Raw genomic sequence first — 20,677 nt, forward strand, 5'->3', positions numbered from 1 at the left:
GTTAGACGAAACATTTAGACGAAACTAAGACGAGTTAGTGCAACTACAGTGGAATTGGTTAATAATGTACTTAAAACAGCCAGCATATTGGTAAATCTACAAGGCAGTCATCATTTCAGTCTGGCTTTGTGCGTTAGTCTGTAAAGATGTTGATGAGTGATGTTTCTATTAAACGAATGAATTGGAATATAATGATTGCTTTCACTTTCAGTATCTATTTTTAATGTATTTGAGATGTGTACCACAGTAATCTTAGTATTTAAGTATATCCCCAAGCATGATTTGTCTTTGTATTGTGTGTCTGTATGTCTGTGCAACTAGATGTTGTCAGATGCGTTTTTCAATTCAGTTAAAAAAGAGCATCACACGGAATCAATTATGAAACGACTGAAATGCATTTTTGTCACGTCACAAATCCAGATTAACCTGCTAAAAGGACCCGACGTCTCGCACTCTCCGTGTGTGAATTCAAGATGAACATTTTGAAACTAGATTTAAGTTTTTCACAGAAATTATTCCAAAATTATTATAAGCAAAACAAATAGGCACGCTCGCGTTCAGCTGTTGCTTGAGGAAAGCGTATTCCAACATTTTTAGTCAGAACAATTCATATGCGTATACAATATTTAACAGCGCCCCCTGCCGGCAACCGATGGTAGGTCGGTTCAACCGTTGCCTGGATACAACGCAACAAACGCAGAGACACGGCTGATTGGAACAAGGCGAACGTTAGCTATCTGAAGTGATTAATGTGATTTGGTTCAATTTGCTGTTATAAAGCACGAATATCTCCAACAGAAATGACATCGGTGGTCCAGTACGGGCGACGGAGAGGTTCCAGTAAAAGTGGTGAGAGCTGAGGAAAGAGTTTTGGGGAATAATAACTTTGGTTATAAGATGAAGGGTTTAATGATGTTTAAATCCTTTGGACTCAACAAGTAGCTGCAGTAGTTTTGATAACGTATCATGAGCTTTAAACTGGAATACTAATAATTAACTTTAATTGACATGTTTGTTGATGTTAACAAACACAATCCAGTCTGTCCGGGTGTCTTTGTGTAACAACCCACACGTGTAAACCGTCTTCAGCTGAAGGAGCCAGATCGAACCTGCTGCCTGACCTGCGACAGGTCACTGTCTTAACCAAAGCAGACTGGCTGAGGATCCAAGACGAACTAAACAAGGTGGATAAAAACAAAGAGAGGACGCGAGAGGCAGCGAAACAGAGGGAGGACCTGCACCTGCAGTCGAAGGAGGTGGTGAAGCTGTGGTCCAACACCATCGCAGTAGGTTCCCTTTTTTATCCTGCCTTTCAACGCATTGTTTGGTGTTCGATGTGCTTGGCTACTATACGTGTGCTGCAGGCGAAGCACAGTAAGCTTCTCTTTCTGAAAGGGTCAAAGGCAGAAGAAGCTGGAGGCGAGGAAGATCCGCGAAGAGATCGAGGAGGGGAAACGGAAACAGATTGATGTAGAAGAAGCCAAATACAGGGAAGAGAAGCGGAGAGAAGCCATCGAAAAAGCCAAAACTCAGCTGTACTATCAAACCGACCGAGTCAAAGGGTTACATGTCAGTATGACAGCGTTACGGTGTCTGTTTTGAACTGCGGGCTTTACGCCACATCTGAGGCTTTGGTTAATGATCGATTACTGCTGCGTCCACAGCGTGCACTCATGCTGACAGAGGTTCTGAAGGAGAGGGAGGCTCAGATTGAGCTAAAGCAAAGGATAAAAAGTGCTTATAAGGAGGTGGACAAAGACTACACGGCTATGGTCAAAGCAAGGGAGGAGGAAGCGCTGAGACAGGAGCAGGAAAAGGCCCAGCAGACAAAGCTCCACAGACAGAGTCTAGCGGAAGACATCATGAAACAGTATGTCTGCATTAATTAACATTCATCACCACTACTTCCTATTCCTATATGAATATCTATATTTTAGGATCAAGGAAAATGAGGAAGAGAGACAGCGACAAAAGAGAGAGATGAAGAAGGACGGAGAGGAAATCCAGCGTCTCCAGGAGCTCTATCAGTGGGAGCAAATAATGGAGGAAGACAAACAAGCCGAGCAGAAGAGGAACCTGATGCAGACTCACCTGGTACATCTGCTTTCACTAAATGGGCTTGATGTGTGTCCTATGATGATTTCAAAGCAGAGATTAAGCTTTATACATGTTGCCTGCGTTGACAGGAGCATCTCAGCAACAGAGATCTCATAAAAGCAGCAGAGGTGCAAAAGCAGCAAGCTGAGGAGGAGCAGAGGAAGCGTTTCTTAGCGGCGAAACAAAAAATGATGAAACTGAGGAAAGAGAAGGAAACGGAGTTGTTCAGGTGAGTCTCAGTAAATATTATAAACCCAATGTCAAACACAACATTTAAAGCGGAGGTGTTTTATTCCCCAGAGAGGCCCAGAGTCACAGGGAGAGGATCGTTACCCAGCTGGCGGTTAAACAGCGTGAGCAGACGGTGAGCGAGGAGCAGAGGATCCTGAAGGCGGTGCAGGAGCAGGAGGCCAAGGAGGCGCAGCAGCGAAGGGACGAGGAGGAGAAGAGGGCGGCGATGATGAAGGCCATCGCTGTGCACAGAGAATTAATGGTAACAGGGCATGTTATGGTGGTGTTACTATAGCTGGAGCATTTACAAGTACCCGTCACGTTTATGGCTGATATCTGTTGCCGAATGTCACAATTTCATCAGAAACAAGAGAAGGAGCAGACGGAGAAGATGGAGCAACAGACGTCAAGAGACACATTTCAGGCCAAGAAGGAGGCTGATAGAATATTCACTGAAAAGCAACAACTGAAGGCACAAAAGATCAGAGATGAAGAAAGAGGATTACAGGACTTCAACGTCACACTAATGGTAGAGAACTGCACACACACACCAAGTCAGCACATATAGAACTCAATAGAACTTCTGGCTGTTGTATTTTCAAATACAGGCGGCGAAACTGGCCAAGAACCAGCAGCAGAGAAGAGATGAGCAGGAATTCCAAGCAAAGAACGCAGAGCTTTTGGCCGAGGAGGAGGAGCGCTTTCAGCGTTACTCACGGCTCGTCATCGACGCGGCGGCTGAGGCCGAGCGGAACGTGCTCCCGCTGTGCAAAGCTGCCAGGGAGGGGGTCGGGGGAGGCCTCGGGCCCGTTTTCAGCGGCGTCAGGCCCAGCTACCTGGTCCAGGACCGCAGCGGCGCTCAGATGCCCACGTACGTGTGTGAGGCCACCCAGAACATGAAGAAGCTCAATGAAGCCGTGGACATTCAAGAGGCAAAGAGGAGACTTGGATTCACGTGGTGAAACCCGGCATTTCACGCTTGTTTGTGCCCAATAAACATTTGCCTACATTCATCAGACATGACTTCTATGATTCATCATTTTGTTTTTGGTGCATTTCAATGTTTACCTTACAAATTAAAATGGAGTTATTTCACTTTAGCAAGAATGTTCTAATGCTTATGATTACTAAGTTTATTACTGTAATTGTTGATGCTAACGGAAAAGGAATCATTTGCATCGTGACTAACTGCGTAATGGTCATTTCAGATTAAAAACCAATTAAAATGTTAAACTTCGATTCACTGTGTAGACGAGGTCTTAAAAAGCAGATGGCACAAAACACAATTACTAGAAATTGATTTTATGTTGTACTTACATTGACATTTTCATATTTTCAAGGAAAAAGAGGTTTACATTAAGTTTGGAGATGTACAAAGTAAAGTCACTGATGTACACATTTCTTTTTAAAGACAATGACAAGCATGCAAAAAAAAAAAAAAACATGTCTAGTCTTCCTCCTCAGTTTCCTTTGAACCGACTGATATAAAAACATGACAACACACTTTGCCAATTAGCGGTTAAACCAACTGCATCAAATAAATTTGTATAGAAAATGTCTTCAGGGGAAAAAGATGTTTAAAATTATACCTTTTGCAGTAAAATCTTTATAGTCTGAAATCGGAAATTTAGATTAAGACAAAATATAATTTACCAACAAGAAAAACAGTCCAAACTGATTCTGGTGACACATACAGTATAATTAAAAAAAGTTAGGTTTAACACTCACTAATATCATGAACCATGTAGGTAGCTCTCAGCTGTAGAAGTAGTGAGATTCATTGGAGGACAGGACTTTTTTCTCCGCAGAGCAAGGCTTCTGTGTGTGTGTGTGTGTGTGTGTGTGTGTGTGTGTGTGTGTGTGTGTGTGTGTGTGTGTGTTGGTTACCTACTGGAGTATCATGGTTCTGTAAAAACGGGGTATCTGCACTGAATGAGGTATGACAGCATGTCCCACTCTACATACTACTGTTGCTGAGATGGTACAAAGCAGACAAAGTCAAAAAAATCTAACCTACACCTCATGATGTCACAGGCTCAGTCGCTCTCAGAGCTGGAGCTAGAGCTCGATCTATCCCTCTTGCTGTCACTTTTGTCTTTTGTACTATCTGGTCTGGGTCTGGCTGGGCTTCTTCTGGTTTTGGACTCAGGGCTACCCTTCGCGTGCCTCCTGGATTCTGGGCTCTTGCGGTCCTTGCTTTTCCTGTCTTTGTCGCTTTCAGAGCTGCTGCTGTGCCGTCGTCGGCTGCCGCCTGCTTGGTCTCTGTCTCTTCTGTGAGAGGATCGATCTTTACTGTGGTCTCGTTTATTACTCTTACTTCTGGAGCGCCTGCTTCTATGAGAGTCTCTAGTCTGATTTCTGTCTGGACTTCGGGTTCGCCGGTCCCTGTCCCTGGACGTCCCACGCCTCTTATTGTCCCTCTCACTGTTGCGTCGTCTCTCCTGGCTCCTACTACGCTCTCTGCCTCGCTCTCGTTTCTCTTCTTTGTCTTTCCCACCTCGATCCCTGTGTCTGCTGCTTGACCTACGCTCGTCTTTTGTAGCACTTCTTTCCTTGCTTTTGGACTGTGATCTCTCAGCATTTTTTTCTTTCGTGTCCTCTTTCTGCTTGGTGTCAGATTCATGACCCTTATTTCTATCTTTGCTGTGATCAGATTCAGACTCCTTCTCTTTCTTTTTCCCATTTCGGTCTTTGCTCTTGGAACGACCTCTCCTGTCATAGTTTTTATGCCTGTGGCCCTTCTCTCTGCTTTTTGACCTTCTACTCTTTTCTCTGCTTTTACTGCGGCTTTGAGATTTCTCTCTTTTCTTTGCTTTGTGTTTGCTATGCTTCTCATCCTTATCTGCAGTATCCTCCTCTTTGCTCTTAGATCTGTGAGATCTTTTCTTTCCTTTTTTGTCCTTTTTATCCTCAGCTGTGTTTTCATGCTTGCTGGTGGAGGACTGTCTCTCTCTTCTTGGACCTTTAGTATCTTCATCCTTGGTCTCATTCAAGTCACCTCTATAAAATAGTGCAGAAGAGAAGTGAGAACAAGACAACAGAGTCCGTGTTCAGTGGATTAAGCATCACATTTTTGTATTTCGCTCATATCACGCAGGTTGTTGACTACTTGACTATGAGGTACAGGAGATCTAAGAATCTAAAGCTCCTGTACATATATGTAAACTATTTCCTTTTATTGCAATTGTATTTAACTGATGAAAAATATCCAGCATCTAGCAGGTAAGAATAATTTACCTGTCACCCTTAATCCAGCGCTCTCCAGTAACTGCCCTCATCCTTTGACGTTGCATTTCCTGACGCCAGTGTGGAGGAGTTTCACTTCGTCGAAAACGCTCTCTGGACCTTGAACGAGAGCGTGATGGGGTTCGGTATCTCTGGATGAAGGAAAAAAAAAAAAGAAAAAAAAAAAGAAAACTTTGCCATCATGATTAAAACAAAACTCTTAACAATTTGTAATAAAGAGAGGTTTAAAAAGAATCAGATTTGATCCGTTATTGCCATAGGTTTAGCTTCTTGTGGAGTAGTGCACCTACCCTTGGACCTCTGCCTTTTATCTTTCTGCCAGATCGTGTCATCACTAGTCTTCTGTTGTATGCTGAATTATACACTGGGCCAGTACTAAAAAGAACAGCCATAAAAATGAATTAGAAATTAGGAACAATTTAAGACAAATAATAAACGCTAGTCATTATTAAAGTTTTTTAAACTAACGTGTCTCTTGTTCGTTCTTCTTTTCTCCTTTGGTCTTTTTCTCCCTCTTCTTTTAACTGGACTGCTTGGGGACTTCTCCTCATGAGGAATCGGTTCTCTGGTATGGGTGGGATTTCTTCAGGGCGTACAGTAGATGTAACCAACTCCTCCTGCTCTTTCTCTTCTATGCTTTCAGGCTCTGCCCTACAGGAGTGTTTTGAATTAGAATGAGGACTATAGTTTATGCACATGTTTATAATATGGATACTACTGTAAGTTTTCTAATAAACGCTTTACTTTTTCTTGTCCATCTTCTTCTGTTTCTTTTTTAACTTTTTTGCTTTCTTCTTGCGCTTCTTGGACTCCTTCTCAGATTCTTCAGACTCAGAGGACGACTCTGATGAGCTCTCCGAGTCACTGGAGCTACTGCTTGAACTGGAGGAGGCATGTTCTCTCTTTTTACTATCTTTCTTTGCTGCAAAAGAGTAAATTGTTGTCTGAGCAGCAATATACAAAAATCAAACATGTACTTGGTCGAATGAATGCAGGGGGAAAACAAAAGCAGAACAACAACGCAAACAAACCTTTAGATTTGGGAACCAGCTCTCCACAGTTTAAAACCTTCACCTCAGCATATGGTTTGCTATTAGGATCAGTTTTCTGGCTCTCCATGGTTTGAACAACCTCCTGGCCAGAGATGACGTGGCCAAAAACCACGTGGACACTGAAAAAGAATTATGCAGTTTGAGATTTAGATTTAGTTTTATAACATACACAAGAGATGTTGAATCCTAGTCCCTGTGAGCCACAGTACAGCATAACACGTGATAAAGCAGCACTTACCCATCCAGATGTGGGGAAGGTTTTGTTGTTCTGAAGTTTCACAGCAGGATTGTCATTCAAGACAAAAAGCATAGGATTATTTTTAGTCTGGAGGATGATTAATGAAGTTAATATTATTGGGCAGGAAACTGAGCACTTACATAAAGAACTGTGATCCATTTGTATCCTTTCCTCTATTAGCCATAGACAGCAGGTACTCCTTGTTGTGTTTAACAGCAAAGCTTTCATCTACAGGAAAATGATAATGTAATGCCATGCTGAAACCAAAGACGGTTTATCTAACAACTGGCAGCCATGACAGTGGCTTCATTACCTTCAAAAAAGCCTCCATAGATCGACTCGCCGCCTCTTCCATTACCTATGATGTTGGGGAAAAAAACAAGACAATTTATGAGCAAATGCTGATTGATATTAGCATTGACTTTGTATTTGAATAGGTCAAATTTTTACTAAACCAAGCACATAATTGACAGCCTCCATTTATCATCAACTCACCTTCACTAAAGTCTCCTCCTTGAATCATAAAATCTTTTACAATTCGATGGAACAAACATCCTTTGTAGTGTAGGGGTTTCTGGGTGCCTTTGCCAATTCCCTTCTCCCCTAAAGAAAACAACAGCATGAACAAAAACTTGAGATTTTTCCCCAAACACTGTTTGCGAGCAAAACATTGAGGAGAAATATACAAGTTACCTGTACAGAGGCACCTGAAGTTTTCGCAGGTTTTGGGACAGATCTCTGAAAACAATTCTACCACAATTCTGCCAACTAAGGAAAAAGGAGAATTAAATGATGTATGTTGGTTTACTGCAATACACTAAAAGAAACACTACCCTTAGTTATAACTAATTCATCTCATCCTTTAAAGGCTTTGGTTTGACAGTTTTTGTTGTACTCAAACAGACAAAATCAAACGCACAATCTGACCTCTCTACGAAGCACAAAGCAAAGGACCATATAATAAAGCATCTACAAAAGGGTTTTTACCAAAAAGCAAACAATAACCCCCATGACATTCGCATTAGAAATATTTACACAGCCATCAAGTAAGTAAATGTACAGTAAATATATGAATGATTCTTACTGAGCACATTATTGATTCCAACATCCAAAAAGCACCGAGGTCGCTGGACCTTGATGCCCATGATCACCCTGTACAGAATACCTGAAGATCAGAAAGACAACAAGAGCAAAAATGAGTGTCATCCTAGATCAGGGGTGTCTAACCTTGGTCTTTGAGAACTACCGTCTTGCTGGGTTTCCAACTCTCCCTGCCCCAGCCAATACTGATAACCTAGATCCGGTGTGTTCAGTCAATCAGCAGCTAACTGACACACCTGACCAAGGTAATCAGTAGAGACAGTTGAAGATCAGCAAGGCAGTAGCTCTGGAGGACCAGGGTTGAACACCCCTGTCCTAGATGATAACATCTTGGAGGCGGATGTAACTTAACAGGTGGAATGAGTTAACGCTTCAACTAAACGACTTATTTAAATGCAAACTATTGTAAAAAATGTTGTAAAAACAGCCAGGACGCCTGTAAATTTATGCTGAGATCTTGCAACATAAATAATAAAAACGGGATAGACAACGCTATGGCGACAGTTGGACTATAACCACAGCCATACACTAGTTAGCCGCGATAGCTAGCGTAAATGCTAAATGCGGGCTAACGTTAGCTACAGTGAACCGGACTTTAAATTAAAGCTCCGCTTGTTTAGCCTAGTGCACCAAAGTGTGTATTCGTTTAAATCACGGATGTTACAAACTCAAGACACTGGGTTATATAGTCAAGGTTTAACGTATGCACACCGTCAAAGTTTCAGGCCTTGGTCTTAGCATTAGCCACTCAGCTAGCCTAAGACATGCAAATCAAGACGATACTTCTGTCTTACACCAAACATGCATGGATATAATTACATGTATATACACTAATGCGCATATATATTGTTAAACCCTATCACCACAGACGATAATAACATCACTCCATACAGAAATCAGTCCTCACAGTCGACGAAAACGAAGTTTCATTCAGTGTTGAGCTCAATGTTTTCTAAAGATGGCGCGACAGGGACGTCAATGCATTTCGAGACTCGTGCGCCAGTCAACGTCTCTGGGCACGTAGCGTCGAATTGTAAGAACGTTAATCCCTGAGTTGGGCCTGTCAGGTACGACCTTCACGCAGCCTCTTCAAATAAAACTCGTGAATCTCACCGATATGGAAACAATATATTTACACCGACCCCAGCACCTACTAAAAATCCAGCGAACAAACTAAAGGGGAATTGTTAATTACACTGAGTAGTGTAACTTCATCTTGGGTTCTTCCATGGGGTGTTGCCTTTGAATTACAGTCCAGGGTACAAAAATGTAGGCTTTAATGGCTACGGAAACGACACATTATAGCCCTCATGCTAGTACATTTTGACTTTGAGAGCGTAATTTTAATGATCGTATGCCATTTAGTTAGATTTACACTGTAGATATCTATATAAAATAAAGAAACCTATCTTACACTTTGGCCAGTTAGGCTAGTCGTAAAATGTCAGTCATCTTAGCTGATTATTTCTTCATCCACGTGAACGCCGTGCATCAAAACTGAACTTACAGCTTGGTGTGGTACATACAGCACAGAGGAGGCGCATGAAACCTCTGAATGGAACAGATTCCTCGCATTTGCCTCTGAGCCTCAGGTCAGTTTCTGAAACAGAGCTTATGGTTATATGTCATGTGCTTGTTACATAACCACAAACTTTAAATGTTAAAAAAAGAAGTTTATGTAAAAGCATGAAAATACTGTCTGTAAGGTGTAAAACGTATTTGGATATAAGTGGGTCGAAAATATATTATATATACATACATATCATACTTTTACAATAGATTAAGTGTGATCTTAGTTAGCTTTTAATTACACTAAGATTACAGTACCATTATTGTTATACATACAGTACTTGAGTATACTTGTTTCATCAGTGTCTCTGTTCTGATTCTTCTCGTTAGTTCGACAGTGTGGTGCTAAGAGGAAGACAGCAGTGCAAATTTAACCTGAGCCCAGGCCTGTGAGCATGTTCCGGCTGAGGACTGTACATTTGTGCCTTCGCAGACTGCTTCACCGGGGGACGGTAAACCAAGATCAAGTTCTGAAGCAACTGCGTGTTTGCTCCGTCGAAGAGCAGGTTTTTGATGTTGTGGGCAGGAACAAGGCCAAGCTCACAGTGAACCATGTGAGCCTTGCAGTGGAGATGCTGTGGCAGTTCCAGAAGGAGAGACCTGAGCTGCTCAGGACTGTGGAGCTCATTAAGAGCCACCCACAGTTCTTGACTCTCCGAGTTTTGGCTGAAAACAAAATTGCTGTTATGGAGGATTTTATGTTGGTGGATATTCTTTACACTTTCCTCAGGTATTTCACTAATATAGTCGTTATCAGCATTAATTAATGTATGTATTTTTAGGATTTCCAAAATAATATTTAAAGTTTACTTGTATTTTTGTCTATTCTGTAGGTTAAATGTGGATCCACATGACTCCCTTGTTCAGCAGCTGGTTTCAGAAGCTTGGCTCAGATTAGATAAGTACGTATTAAGTATAAAATTACTGCCTGAATACATTGTCTTGTTACTTTAATTCAATCAAAGATGAATAATTACACTAGACTAGACTGTATTGCTGCAAACAGCAGTAGACTGTGTTAAATGACTTATTGCAAAATACCTTTGAGCCCATGTGGCTATATTTGTCATCATAATATTGTGGTATCTCATGTTATGTAGTCTGATGGTATTTGTATTGTTGCAGATTTCCGATGGCCTCCCTGTCCAAGTTTGCCATCTGTCTAAAGGATCAACATCTTAAACGCAGTCCTCTGATGGGCCGTATCGCCAGCATAGTCGATCAGAAGTTGTCATCTATTGATGATGCCAGGTTCGTCACAAGTCAGATTTCAGATAAACTCTATAGCATATACTGGAATCTTACCCTCTGTTCATTATTTTTTCTTAGGGTACTATCTGTTCTCATGATGTGCATATCGTTCTTGGTGTCTCCACGACTGCGGGATGCCCTCATTAACAAGGCTAGTCATTTTTTGGACACCATGGATCCCTCAGATTACAACAACGCCCGGAGGGTGGTGCAGTTCCTACACTATGTCAAGTATAACTACCAACCTCTGCTGGAGAAATGCAACCAGATCCTTTTGCGGAACATTTCCAAGATGGATGCAAAAACTATCAGGGTCCTCATTGGTCTGTATGAGTTCATGCAGTTTAACCAATGCACTTTCAGGCTGGCTGCTAAACGAAGACTGATAGAACTGACTGATTCAAGCACTGATCCTATCTCCTTCACCAAACTGTTTGTTACTCTGGCTCCCATGGCCAGTCTGGAAACCAGAGAAAGGTTTGTATCAGGCTCACGTCATTATTACTGCGGTAGCATAAATCAGTGGAAATTTAGCAATTTACCTTTAATCCCACTATTTTGTGTGTGGTTTCATTTTTCCAGGTTGGAAAACACTGCCCTCCTGTTGGCGGATGAGCTCAGCGCACTGGAGGCTATGGAAATGGCTGAAACACTAGCAGAGATTCAGAGCAGGAACCTAAGCTTACTGAACAAGTGAGTTCATATATCTGATATATCTGACACCTATACGGATTCAAAATTATGTTAAATATATTGTGTTTTTGTTAAATATTCTCCAGAATCGGATCAGTAATCCAAAAGAACATCCATGTCTACAAACCTATGGAGCTATTTAAAATAACCCAAGCTTTATATCTGCTGCATTATAAGAACCCTAAACTTATTACTACGCTGAGGAACATTTCGATCAAGTAAGTGGTTATGTGCGGTAACAAACCATTTCAGCTTCTACTTTGCCAGAATTCTTTCTGAACTTATTTCACTGGATCCTGCAGCTTTTTGCAGCGCAGCGTCTTACCCTATGAGGTGACCATGCTGACCCGCGTCCTGTCCATGCTGCCCTGTGCGCGATTCAAAGACATTGTGATGTCACGGGTGGACGCAGTGGCGACGCAGTGTAACCTCGGTGAACTCAGCATCATTTCGCTTGCTGTTGCCAAGTGGGTGCGGAACGACCCGTCCTACTGCCACAACACCCTCAATAAGTACGGCCGCCTGCTGCAGACTCTGAACCGCTGCAGACACAAGAGGCTGCAGAAAGCTGATAAACTAGATTTGATGCTTAAGGAACTCAAGTTCAGTTCAGGGGATTGGTTTGAAGAAAAGCTGCTCGAGGAGACGATAGTGACCCTGCAGAGGATGATGGACCAAATAAACTGGACCAATGTAAAGGATCTTGCTGTCCTCTTAACTAGGATGAACCACCTTTGCCCTCCTCTGATGGACCGAATTTCCAGTGTGGTCATCCAAGACATTGATAAGGTGATTTAGGCCACATCACAACATGTTGAGTCTTATTGTTGGCTATTGGGGATGAAACCTGAATTTTCTGGGTCCTTCTCAAGATTCACCACTCGGCAATATACCCCACCCTGCGTCCCTTTTCCCTCCTGAACTACGATTCGCCACAAGCAGACCAGTTGTACAAGGCTTGTATTCAGCGCTTCACTCCCCACATAAGTAAGTGACTAGTCACTTTACTTGTCTTGTTTTTCATGATTCGAAGCTTATGCAAAAACTATCTTCTTGTGTCTAGGTTCCTTTGAGCCATACATGCTAGTTATGCTAGGACACTCCTTGGCCCTGGCTGACTATTTTCCTGAAGTACTGATCAAGGAAATTTTCAGTATTAACTTCCTTGGGAAGCTGGACTCCCAACTTGAAAGTATGAACATTGAACATTAAACAAAGATCTTATCTTTTTATTATTCCCTCGTACATGAGCATTAATATAACATCTTACAGCTGAACCTGATGCAATCAATATGTGGGTCAGGAAGCGCCTAATGGAGCTCAATCGTGCCGTGTGCCTTGAGTGTCCTGAGTTCCAGGTGCCATGGTTTCATGAGCACTACTGCCAGAAGCTGTTAAAGAAAGGTAAAGAGATGTGATACGAGTTTCTGATGTTGGCGGGTTTTTGAAATTATGTAAGAAAGAAACTAATACTCTTAATTGACTGTTATATCAATAATACTATTTTGTAGGTAATGGCATGGTCAGTCCTGTGTACCAGCAAATACACCAAATGCTTGGTGAGGTTCTTGGTGGAAGTCACTTTGTACGCATAGGGGCTGTGAGTCCATATTTTTACACCATAGGTGAGTAAATTTCAACTTAGAACAACTTGATATTTTATTTTAGCTTTATGGTTTAACATAACACTTCTATGATGTATGTAACACAAGCTCGTACAGAGTTGGCATTGTGGACACGTCAGTCACAACAAAACAAAACAGCATATTATATACAGAATATGCTGTTACAGACAGAATATAAAAAGAGATGGTTTTACACACATCTTTCCTAACATCCTACATGTCTAACATAATGCCATCAGAACATCAGTCTGGGAAGTTAAAAATAAAATGAACACTACAAGGAAGAAAATGATGTCAGTCAAATACACAAAACATCACAGAATCAAATATTTTACCAATTTATTTTATTATGTATTTTCAGACTTTGAATGCAAACTGGACAAACACCTTCAGCCACTGCCATACAGTGATCAAGCCACACTCCACATTTCTGACACAAAAAAGCTCTACTGGGAGAGGAAGTCTGTGGAACACAGCAGGGAGGACCTGCCCCCTGGAGCGCAGCGGTATTTTTATTTAGAGAAACAAACTCAGTGTGAAAAATACAATACCAGAGCTCTGAAGTGAAATGGTTTACGTTCTGTTTTACATGTTTCTCAGAGTGGCCGTGGACTTCCTTGATTCAAAGTGCTTCTGCAGACACTCGCATCACATGAAAGGTTACACGCTCATAAGAAAAAGACACCTCGAGATTCTGGGATATCGTGTTGTTCAGGTGGGAAACGTCAATGAAGCGGACTTCACCAGGCACCACATCTATCTAAATATGAGATTGAATATAATTAGTGTTTTTTTTATTGCAGATCCCACATTTTGAATGGAACTCTATGGAGCTTTCAACGCAAGATGCATTGAAGGAATATCTAAAGAAAAAAATATTCAGAGAGCTTTCTTCCTGAAGGCCTTGTTTATTTAAATAATGGACCACTTTGCCCTTACATAAAGTGTTGTTATATTCAGTCATGGAGTCTAAAGGTGATGTAAATCTACCTAATAAGAGAATGTAAACATTGTTTTTTAGTTTTTACATCAAATAATAGTTGAGCATAAAATACTTCAGATCAGTGGACTGCTTCGTGTTTTATCAGATCTGCACTTTATTGTATATATTTCTATGGAAACCTTGCCTGTTACAAAGCATAAGATTTGCCAACACTCATCACATATAAGCCACTAAATGAGCACATCTGTCAGTGTCTGCTTAAAGTTTGGGCATCCTGGTGGCATTCAGGCGCATGGACACACATGAGGCTCCCGCCGCGTAACGCATCTCTCCGATCATTCCAGTCCACTGTTTCTTATCATCTTCGTACCTGAAAGGACAACAGCCAAAGCATGACACCGTGCATTAAGCTCAAACAGTGATCTGGGCTGCATCCGTGTGTTATGAGAAGCAGAAATTGGCACTTACTGCCAAATGTCTATGATCTCGGTGGGTGCACACTCTTTGTTGTCGTTCTCCATCATGGCGTAGCCGCCTACCGCGTACAGCAGCCCTCCGCAGCTGACCAGGTTCACCGAGCTCCTCTCCTGGGGAAACTCGGTGAAGGGGGACCACCTGTGGCAAGACGCCCTCAGCTGTTATACTGGTTTTCTGTTGTTTGGAGAAGTGCTACCTGCCCTGGTTATCAGGCTTGTTTCCTGCTAACACTCTGGAAGTGGGTGCTTAAAAGACAATCCGCAAAATAATTTTGATGTCCAAACCTGACATTTATAACACTCTCTCTCTCTCTCTCTCTCTCTCTCTCCATATATATATATATATATATATATATATATATATATATATATATATATATATATATATATATATATATATATATATATATATATATATATATATATATATATATATGGAGCCTAACCCAGCTGGCTATGGGCGAGAGGCAGGGTACACCCTGGACGGGTCGCCAGTCCATCGCAGGGCAACACATAGACAGACAACCATTCACACACACACTCACACCTACGGGCAATGGAGAGAGTCCAATCAACCTAATGCATGTCTTTGGACTGTGGGAGGAAGAACCCACGCAAACACGGGGAGAACGTGCAAACTCCATATATACACACTCTATTCTCACCCTCCGCGGGTGGTCTCATCCACTTTCCAAGCTCGGGTCCTCTACCAGAGGCCAGGGAGCTTGAGGGTTCTGCGCAGTATCCTTGCTGTTCCTAGGATTGCACTTTTCTGGACTGAGATTTCGGATGTTTTTCCAGGGATCTGTCGTAGCCACTCCTCCAGTTTGGGGGTCACAGCCCCTAGTGCTCCGATCACCACAGGCACCACTGTGGCCTTCACCTTCCAAGCCTTCTCCAGTTCTCCTCTGAGCCCTTGGTATTTCTCTAGTTTCTCATGTTCCTTTTTCCTGATGTTGCCATCGCTTGGTATTGCCACATCCACCACTACGGCTTTCCTCTGTTCTTTGTCCACCACCACAATGTCTGGTTGGTTCGCCATTACCATTCTGTCAGTCTGGATCTGGAAGTCCCACAGGATCTTGGCTCGCTCGTTCTCTACCACCTTGGGAGGTGTTTCCCACTTTGACCTTGGGGTTTCCAGTCCATACTCCGCGCAGATGTTCCTGTATACTATGCCAGCCACTTGGTTATGGCGTTCCATGTATGCTTTGCCTGCCAGCATCTTACACCCTGCAGTTATGTGCTGGACCGTCTCTGGGGCCTCTTTGCACAGTCTACACCTTGGGTCTTGTCTGGTGTGGTAGATCTGGGCCTCTATGGCTCTGGTGCTCAGGGCCTGCTCCTGTGCGGCCAGGATGAGTGCCTCTGTGCTGTCCTTCAGCCCAGCCCTTTCAAGCCATTGGTAGGATTTGTTGAGATCAGCCACTTCAGTTATGTTCCGGTGGTACATCCCGTGCAAGGGCTTGTCCTCCCATGATGGTCCCTCTTCCAGCATCTCATCCTCTGTTCTCCACTGCCTGAGACATTCACTCAGCACGTCATCTGTCGGGGCCTTATCCTTGATGTACTTATGGATCTTGGATGTTTCATCCTGGATAGTGGCTCTCACGCTCACTAGTCCTCGGCCTCCTTCCTTGCGGCTAGCGTACAGTCTCAGGGTGCTGGATTTGGGGTGGAACCCTCCATGCATGGTGAGGAGCTTTCGTGTCTTAACATCTGTGGTCTGTATCTCTTCCTTTGGCCACCTTATTATTCCCGCAGGGTATCTGATCACTGGCAGAGCGTAGCTGTTTATTGCCCGGGATTTGTTCTTGCCATTGAGCTGGCTTCTTAGGACTTGCCTTACTCGTTGGAGGTATTTGGCTGTTGCCGCATTCCTTGTTGCCTGTTCAAGGTTGCCGTTTGCCTGTGGTATTCCAAGGTACTTGTAATTGTCCTCAATGTCTGCTATTGTTCCTTCAGGGAGTGAGACCCCTTCTGTGTGGATTACCTTGCCTCTCTTTGTCACCATCCTCCCACATTTTTCGAGCCCGAATGACATCCCGATGTCCGAGCTGTAGATCCTGGTGGTGTGGATCAGTGAGTTGATGTCTCGCTCACTCTTGGCGTACAGCTTGATGTCATCCATGTAGAGGAGGTGACTTATGGTGGCCCCGTTCCGGAGTCGGTATCCATAGCCAGTCTTGTTTATTATTTGGCTGAGGGGGTTCAGACCTATGCAGAACAGCAGTGGGGACAGTGCATCTCCTTGGTATATGCCACATTTGATGGATACTTGGGCAAGTGGCTTCCCATTGGCTTCAAGGGTGGTTCTCCACAACCTCATCGAGTTTGCAATGAAGGCCCTTAGAGTTCTGTTGATGTTGTACAGCTCCAAGCATTCAGTGATCCATGTGTGTGGCATTGAGTCATAGGCTTTCTTGTAGTCGATCCAGGCTGTGCACAGGTTGGTGTGTCGCATTCTGCAGTCTTGGGCGACTGTTCTGTCTACCAGGAGTTGGTGTTTGGCTCCTCTGGTATCCTTACCAATGCCCTTCTGTGCTTCGCTCATGTATTGACTCATGTGCCCACTTATCTTAGCTGCGATGATGCCTGACATGAGCTTCCATCAGGATCGTTCGCCCTTCGGTTAGCCATTCAGGGTGAGTCCCATCCCTTAGCAGCTGGTTCATTTGTGCTGCCAGGCGCTCATGGATTGCAGTGAGCTTCTTTAGCCAGTAGGCGTGGATCATGTCAGGGCCAGGTGCTGTCCAGTTTTTCATACCTGAGACTCTATGTTGGATGTCTGCCACTGTGATAGTCACTGGATTCTGTTCAGGGAGGTTGCTGTGGTCTTCCCTCAGATCCACCAGCCACTGTGCATCACTGTTGTGTGATGCCTCCCTTTCCCATATACCCTTCCAGTACTGTTCAGTTTCCAGCCTTGGTGGGTCTGCTCTGTTGTTATTACCCTGCCATTGAGAGTACACTTTCGCAGGTTGTGTTGCGAACAGCCGGTTTATTCGTCTGGCTTCGTTATCTCTGGTGTATCTCTTTAGGTGGCTGGCCAAGGCTTGTAGCCTTTGCTTGGCAGTTTCGAGTGCTTCAGGTATGGTCATCTGGCTGTACCTCTTGGGCATCGGTCTTTTCATTGTACCTCTCTGGGCCTCTGTCATTTGGCTCACTTCCCTCCGAGCTGCCTTGATTTTTGCCTCCAACCTTCGTTTCCATGGTGGGTATTGTTTCTCATGGCTCCCATGGTTGCTCTTATGGCCAAGCACCTCTAGGATCACTGATGCTGAAGCGTATATCAGCTCATTGGTTTCTGTGATTGTTGTGGTAGGGATCGCTCTCAATGCTGCATTCACATCTTCCATGAGACTTTCTGATGGTACTTCACTTAGCCGTTGTAGTGGGGTTCGGGGTTGCCTGTTCAATCTCGCCATGATCTTATCTTTCAGGTCAGTCGCTGCCTCGCTCAGCGTATCTGTGCTTATTGGGGCTTCGTACCCAATTTCCGGTTGGGGAGATGGTGAAACCTCCCCTCTGACCTGGCGTCCTGGCTCCCCCTTGCCGTAGCATTTGTGTTGTATCTCGTCAATCTCAAGTCGTGATATCAGTTGCCGTTTGTGGATGTTGGAGCTACTAGTTGCTTCGCCGTCAGCCTTGAATGTGGGTTTCTCCGTTCCCATTCACCGCACATTCTTTGCATGTAACCCCTCTGACTAGGGTTACTTGAGTAGTAGCATTCCAACAGAGCCTTGTTCTCGCATCTCAACCATTTCTTTCTTGTTCCAGTAGCCCACTTCTCGCCAAGGTGCTCTGGTTCCCCAACACCTGACGCAGACCTTGTTAGACCGGGCGACGTCTGAGCCGGTAAAGCCGGTTCATTTTCTCTCATGATATGAGGTAGGCGGTAGCTTGAAGGGTCTTGCCCAAGGACCCACACTGGATGCCTATTCGCCCTAACGGGGATTCGAACCGGGAACCCCCCGCATGCGAGTCCAAAACACAGTTTAAACTTAAATGACTTCAGTAAAATAAAAGCACATACTTGTTTGTTCCAAAGTCGTAGGCTTCACATGTAGCCGTCAGCCCGTCTTCATTGACTCCTCCGGCCACAATAATCTTCCCCTTGTGGATAATTGCTCCAAACATTGACCTGGGCGTTTTCATTGAAGCCACCTCCTTCCACTCTGACTTCTTGTGGTTGTATGCAAACATCTTGTTGGTTGCTTTACTTCATTATTGAAACAAAAAAACAGTTCCATAAAGGTTTAATGTGACGTGACACATCGAGTCAAGTGAAATATTCAGGCTTTGCGGTCTTTACTTGTCGTCCGTTTTGCCTCCGATGCAGTACACCAGCCCGTTCTCAGAGACCACACAGTGGCCGTGAATTTTCAAGGGCAACTTTTTTGTTTCAGACCACTTCATTTTTCTGTAAAGGGCACATAAGATGACTGATTGGTTCAGTGGTTGTTTAAAAAGTCAAATCCAGACGTACTGAACTTACTCAGTGTCATAGCACATGACAGTGTCATGAGACTCATCGGACTCTAAATCTTTTCCCGCTACAGCAAAAATTAGATTTTCACATTCTCCCATAGCAAAGAGGCATCTGGGGGTGGGCATAGGAGGAAGCGCAGTCCATTCAGCTGCTAGACTGTCCAGCTGAAACACACGCACATGAGTTAATATTGAAACAGAAGTGAGGTAAATGTAACAAAAGCTTGTACCTGGTAGAAGTAACATTGCAGAGGATTTTCTTTGTCCTCTTCATCGACAAAAAGTCCTCCCAACACATACAGATTGTTCTTCTTTGTTATCATGCTGACGTGGTTTCGAGGGATTTGCTCGGTCATCGCTGCCAGGAAACACTCATTCTCCTGAGCATCATAGGCCACGGCAGCATTGTCGCTGATCATCAGCAGCACGTCTTTGGCATGCATGCCGTACCTGCGGGTGTCGTTCAGGTAGCCGGGCAGTTTGCCCTCCTCCTCTTCCTCATCATCAGCTCCTTTTTTCCTTTCTGGCAGCTTTCCTGCAAAAGCTTCCTTTATGACCTTGAGTTTTTTCAGGAGCTCAGAATCAGCCTTGATGAGGTCGTCTTTCTCCACCTTCTCCTTCACGTACTTCTCTGGGAGCAAACGGAAGCGGATGCACTCGAAGGCCTCGCCTAAGGACTTCACACGCTTCTCTTTGTCTTTCCTGATCCACCTCATGAGGGACTCAAACACAACCTCCTCCTTTTCTACATTCAGCGCGTCTGCTCCGATTATGGCAAACAGTTCAGGTGGAGCCAACTGTAAAAAATCCTCATCCCTGGAAACGGTCTCAAACCGATCGGCAATGTAATCGCGAGCTGCCACCGCCAGCCGGATGCAGTTCAGCATCAGTCCCAGCCGGTAGATGGCCAGGCAGTTTTTCCTTGACAGGTTCTTCTGCAGATAATTCACACAAACTGTGAACACAGAGGGAATCTGGAAGCGATTGGCAGCAGCTAAAATATCCTGTACGTTGTCATCGTTGATGTCGATCTCCGCTGAATACATGTAATTCACAATCACCTCCATGACATTAGGGTCCAGGTTCTCTATGACAACCTCCTTTTTGTCTGCCTCCACCACGTCCTCGGCAAAGTAAAGTTCCCGGAAGTAAGGACTACACGCTGCCATAATGAGCCGATGGCAGGGGATGCTTCTGTCCCCAACCTTTAGGATACAGTCAATTAGCTTATTCTCATTCAGAAGTTCTTTGAGTCCATCCTGCAGCAAAGTGCTTTGAAAGAGGCGGAGATCTTCCCTCAGCCGTTGAGGATCCATCCTTTTCAAGCAGGAAGTGAATAGAAATGAGGATGTTCACAACAGACTGTCCTTGCTGGTGAAAACAGGAGACTATAGGCAGCCAGGTCTGAAGTCACATCAATATAACTAGACCCCTCTAAATATAGTCGGCCACCCCATCCAGGAAGAATTCAGATTGGCCAAAGCAGAGAGCTCACACAGCTGTCACAGAGTAAAAACAACTGTGGAGCCTCGTCACCCTGGTGATTAGTAACATTGTTGTACAACCAGACAGAAATAACCAATGAGCTTTTATTAAAACACGTCTATCTGATGGACTGAAACATATTCAGAGAATTCATGGAATTATATGATGAATACCAATAA

The 20,677-nt window shown here is 43.8% G+C and overlaps 4 protein-coding genes across 13 annotated transcripts; 2 read left to right on the top strand and 2 right to left on the bottom strand.

Annotated features, from left to right (window-relative positions):
• The first annotated feature begins 687 nt into the window (after positions 1 to 687).
• Positions 688 to 3,346, top strand: cfap210 (cilia and flagella associated protein 210). Its single transcript, XM_029136589.3, has 9 exons — positions 688 to 849; positions 1,090 to 1,286; positions 1,396 to 1,569; positions 1,665 to 1,870; positions 1,938 to 2,094; positions 2,187 to 2,326; positions 2,398 to 2,590; positions 2,693 to 2,857; positions 2,937 to 3,346. Exons 1-9 carry the CDS (start codon positions 801 to 803, stop codon positions 3,288 to 3,290), a joined length of 1,635 nt encoding a protein of 544 aa, XP_028992422.1. The 5' UTR covers positions 688 to 800; the 3' UTR covers positions 3,291 to 3,346.
• A 268-nt stretch (positions 3,347 to 3,614) lies between these two features.
• On the bottom strand, positions 3,615 to 9,497 carry ppig (peptidylprolyl isomerase G (cyclophilin G)). Of its 4 annotated transcripts, none has more exons than XM_055504828.1 (13): positions 9,380 to 9,497; positions 7,949 to 8,029; positions 7,558 to 7,632; positions 7,360 to 7,467; positions 7,178 to 7,222; positions 7,005 to 7,092; positions 6,865 to 6,894; positions 6,606 to 6,745; positions 6,319 to 6,496; positions 6,043 to 6,225; positions 5,865 to 5,949; positions 5,566 to 5,705; positions 3,615 to 5,328 (listed from the first exon to the last, which is right to left on the bottom strand). In XM_055504828.1, exons 2-13 carry the CDS (start codon positions 8,007 to 8,009, stop codon positions 4,365 to 4,367), a joined length of 2,097 nt encoding a protein of 698 aa, XP_055360803.1. In that variant the 5' UTR covers positions 8,010 to 8,029; positions 9,380 to 9,497; the 3' UTR covers positions 3,615 to 4,364. The 4 variants fall into 4 exon arrangements, with proteins under 4 accessions (XP_055360803.1, XP_028992418.1, XP_028992417.1 ...); XM_029136585.3 differs by lacking the exon at positions 9,380 to 9,497 and adding an exon at positions 8,873 to 9,007; XM_029136584.3 differs by lacking the exon at positions 9,380 to 9,497 and adding an exon at positions 8,857 to 8,991.
• fastkd1 (FAST kinase domains 1) lies at positions 8,190 to 14,168 on the top strand. Of its 6 annotated transcripts, none has more exons than XM_055504826.1 (15): positions 8,190 to 8,319; positions 9,494 to 9,557; positions 9,968 to 10,264; positions 10,368 to 10,436; positions 10,660 to 10,785; positions 10,864 to 11,262; positions 11,368 to 11,478; positions 11,565 to 11,696; positions 11,781 to 12,267; positions 12,351 to 12,465; positions 12,542 to 12,670; positions 12,751 to 12,882; positions 12,990 to 13,103; positions 13,465 to 13,609; positions 13,704 to 14,168. In XM_055504826.1, exons 2-15 carry the CDS (start codon positions 9,508 to 9,510, stop codon positions 13,918 to 13,920), a joined length of 2,523 nt encoding a protein of 840 aa, XP_055360801.1. In that variant the 5' UTR covers positions 8,190 to 8,319; positions 9,494 to 9,507; the 3' UTR covers positions 13,921 to 14,168. The 6 variants fall into 6 exon arrangements, with proteins under 6 accessions (XP_055360801.1, XP_028992414.1, XP_028992415.1 ...); XM_029136581.3 differs by having other exon boundaries at positions 8,226 to 8,319; positions 9,865 to 10,264; XM_029136582.3 differs by lacking the exon at positions 8,190 to 8,319 and having other exon boundaries at positions 9,418 to 9,557; positions 9,865 to 10,264; positions 13,704 to 13,818; positions 13,907 to 14,168.
• On the bottom strand, positions 13,429 to 20,451 carry klhl41a (kelch-like family member 41a). Of its 2 annotated transcripts, XM_029136588.3 has the most exons (6): positions 19,244 to 20,451; positions 19,021 to 19,178; positions 18,838 to 18,945; positions 18,559 to 18,744; positions 14,515 to 14,661; positions 13,429 to 14,416 (listed from the first exon to the last, which is right to left on the bottom strand). In XM_029136588.3, exons 1-6 carry the CDS (start codon positions 20,327 to 20,329, stop codon positions 14,305 to 14,307), a joined length of 1,797 nt encoding a protein of 598 aa, XP_028992421.1. In that variant the 5' UTR covers positions 20,330 to 20,451; the 3' UTR covers positions 13,429 to 14,304. The 2 variants fall into 2 exon arrangements, with proteins under 2 accessions (XP_028992421.1, XP_055360804.1); XM_055504829.1 differs by lacking the exons at positions 13,429 to 14,416; positions 18,559 to 18,744; positions 18,838 to 18,945; positions 19,021 to 19,178; positions 19,244 to 20,451 and adding an exon at positions 15,188 to 16,941 and having other exon boundaries at positions 14,521 to 14,661.
• Between the last annotated feature and the right edge of the window lie 226 nt (positions 20,452 to 20,677).

This window comes from Betta splendens, chromosome 21 (assembly GCF_900634795.4).
Source record: "Betta splendens chromosome 21, fBetSpl5.4, whole genome shotgun sequence".
In the NCBI taxonomy this organism is placed as follows: domain Eukaryota; kingdom Metazoa; phylum Chordata; class Actinopteri; order Anabantiformes; family Osphronemidae; genus Betta; species Betta splendens.

Bases quoted from the DNA above. Each gene is read 5' to 3' on its own strand.
- ppig (XM_055504828.1), bottom strand. From the start codon at position 8,009: ATGGGCATCAAGGTCCAGCGACCTCGGTGCTTTTTGGATGTTGGAATC. The intron at 6,226-6,318 runs GTAAAGCGTTTA...ACACTCCTGTAG, and splicing joins AAGAAGATGGACAAGAAAAA to GGCAGAGCCTGAAAGCATAG. The intron at 5,329-5,565 runs GTAAATTATTCT...ACTATTTTATAG, and splicing joins CGCTGGATTAAGGGTGACAG to AGGTGACTTGAATGAGACCA.
- cfap210 (XM_029136589.3), top strand. From the start codon at position 801: ATGACATCGGTGGTCCAGTACGGGCGACGGAGAGGTTCCAGTAAAAGT. The intron at 850-1,089 runs GTGAGAGCTGAG...AACCGTCTTCAG, and splicing joins GAGAGGTTCCAGTAAAAGTG to CTGAAGGAGCCAGATCGAAC. The intron at 2,591-2,692 runs GTAACAGGGCAT...CAATTTCATCAG, and splicing joins CTGTGCACAGAGAATTAATG to AAACAAGAGAAGGAGCAGAC.
- klhl41a (XM_029136588.3), bottom strand. From the start codon at position 20,329: ATGGATCCTCAACGGCTGAGGGAAGATCTCCGCCTCTTTCAAAGCACT. The intron at 18,946-19,020 runs GTAAGTTCAGTA...TGCCCTTTACAG, and splicing joins GTCATGTGCTATGACACTGA to AAAAATGAAGTGGTCTGAAA. The intron at 18,745-18,837 runs GTAAAGACCGCA...TCAATAATGAAG, and splicing joins GGAGGCAAAACGGACGACAA to TAAAGCAACCAACAAGATGT.
- fastkd1 (XM_055504826.1), top strand. From the start codon at position 9,508: ATGAAACCTCTGAATGGAACAGATTCCTCGCATTTGCCTCTGAGCCTC. The intron at 9,558-9,967 runs GTCAGTTTCTGA...GTGCCTTCGCAG, and splicing joins CATTTGCCTCTGAGCCTCAG to ACTGCTTCACCGGGGGACGG. The intron at 12,466-12,541 runs GTAAGTGACTAG...TCTTGTGTCTAG, and splicing joins GCGCTTCACTCCCCACATAA to GTTCCTTTGAGCCATACATG.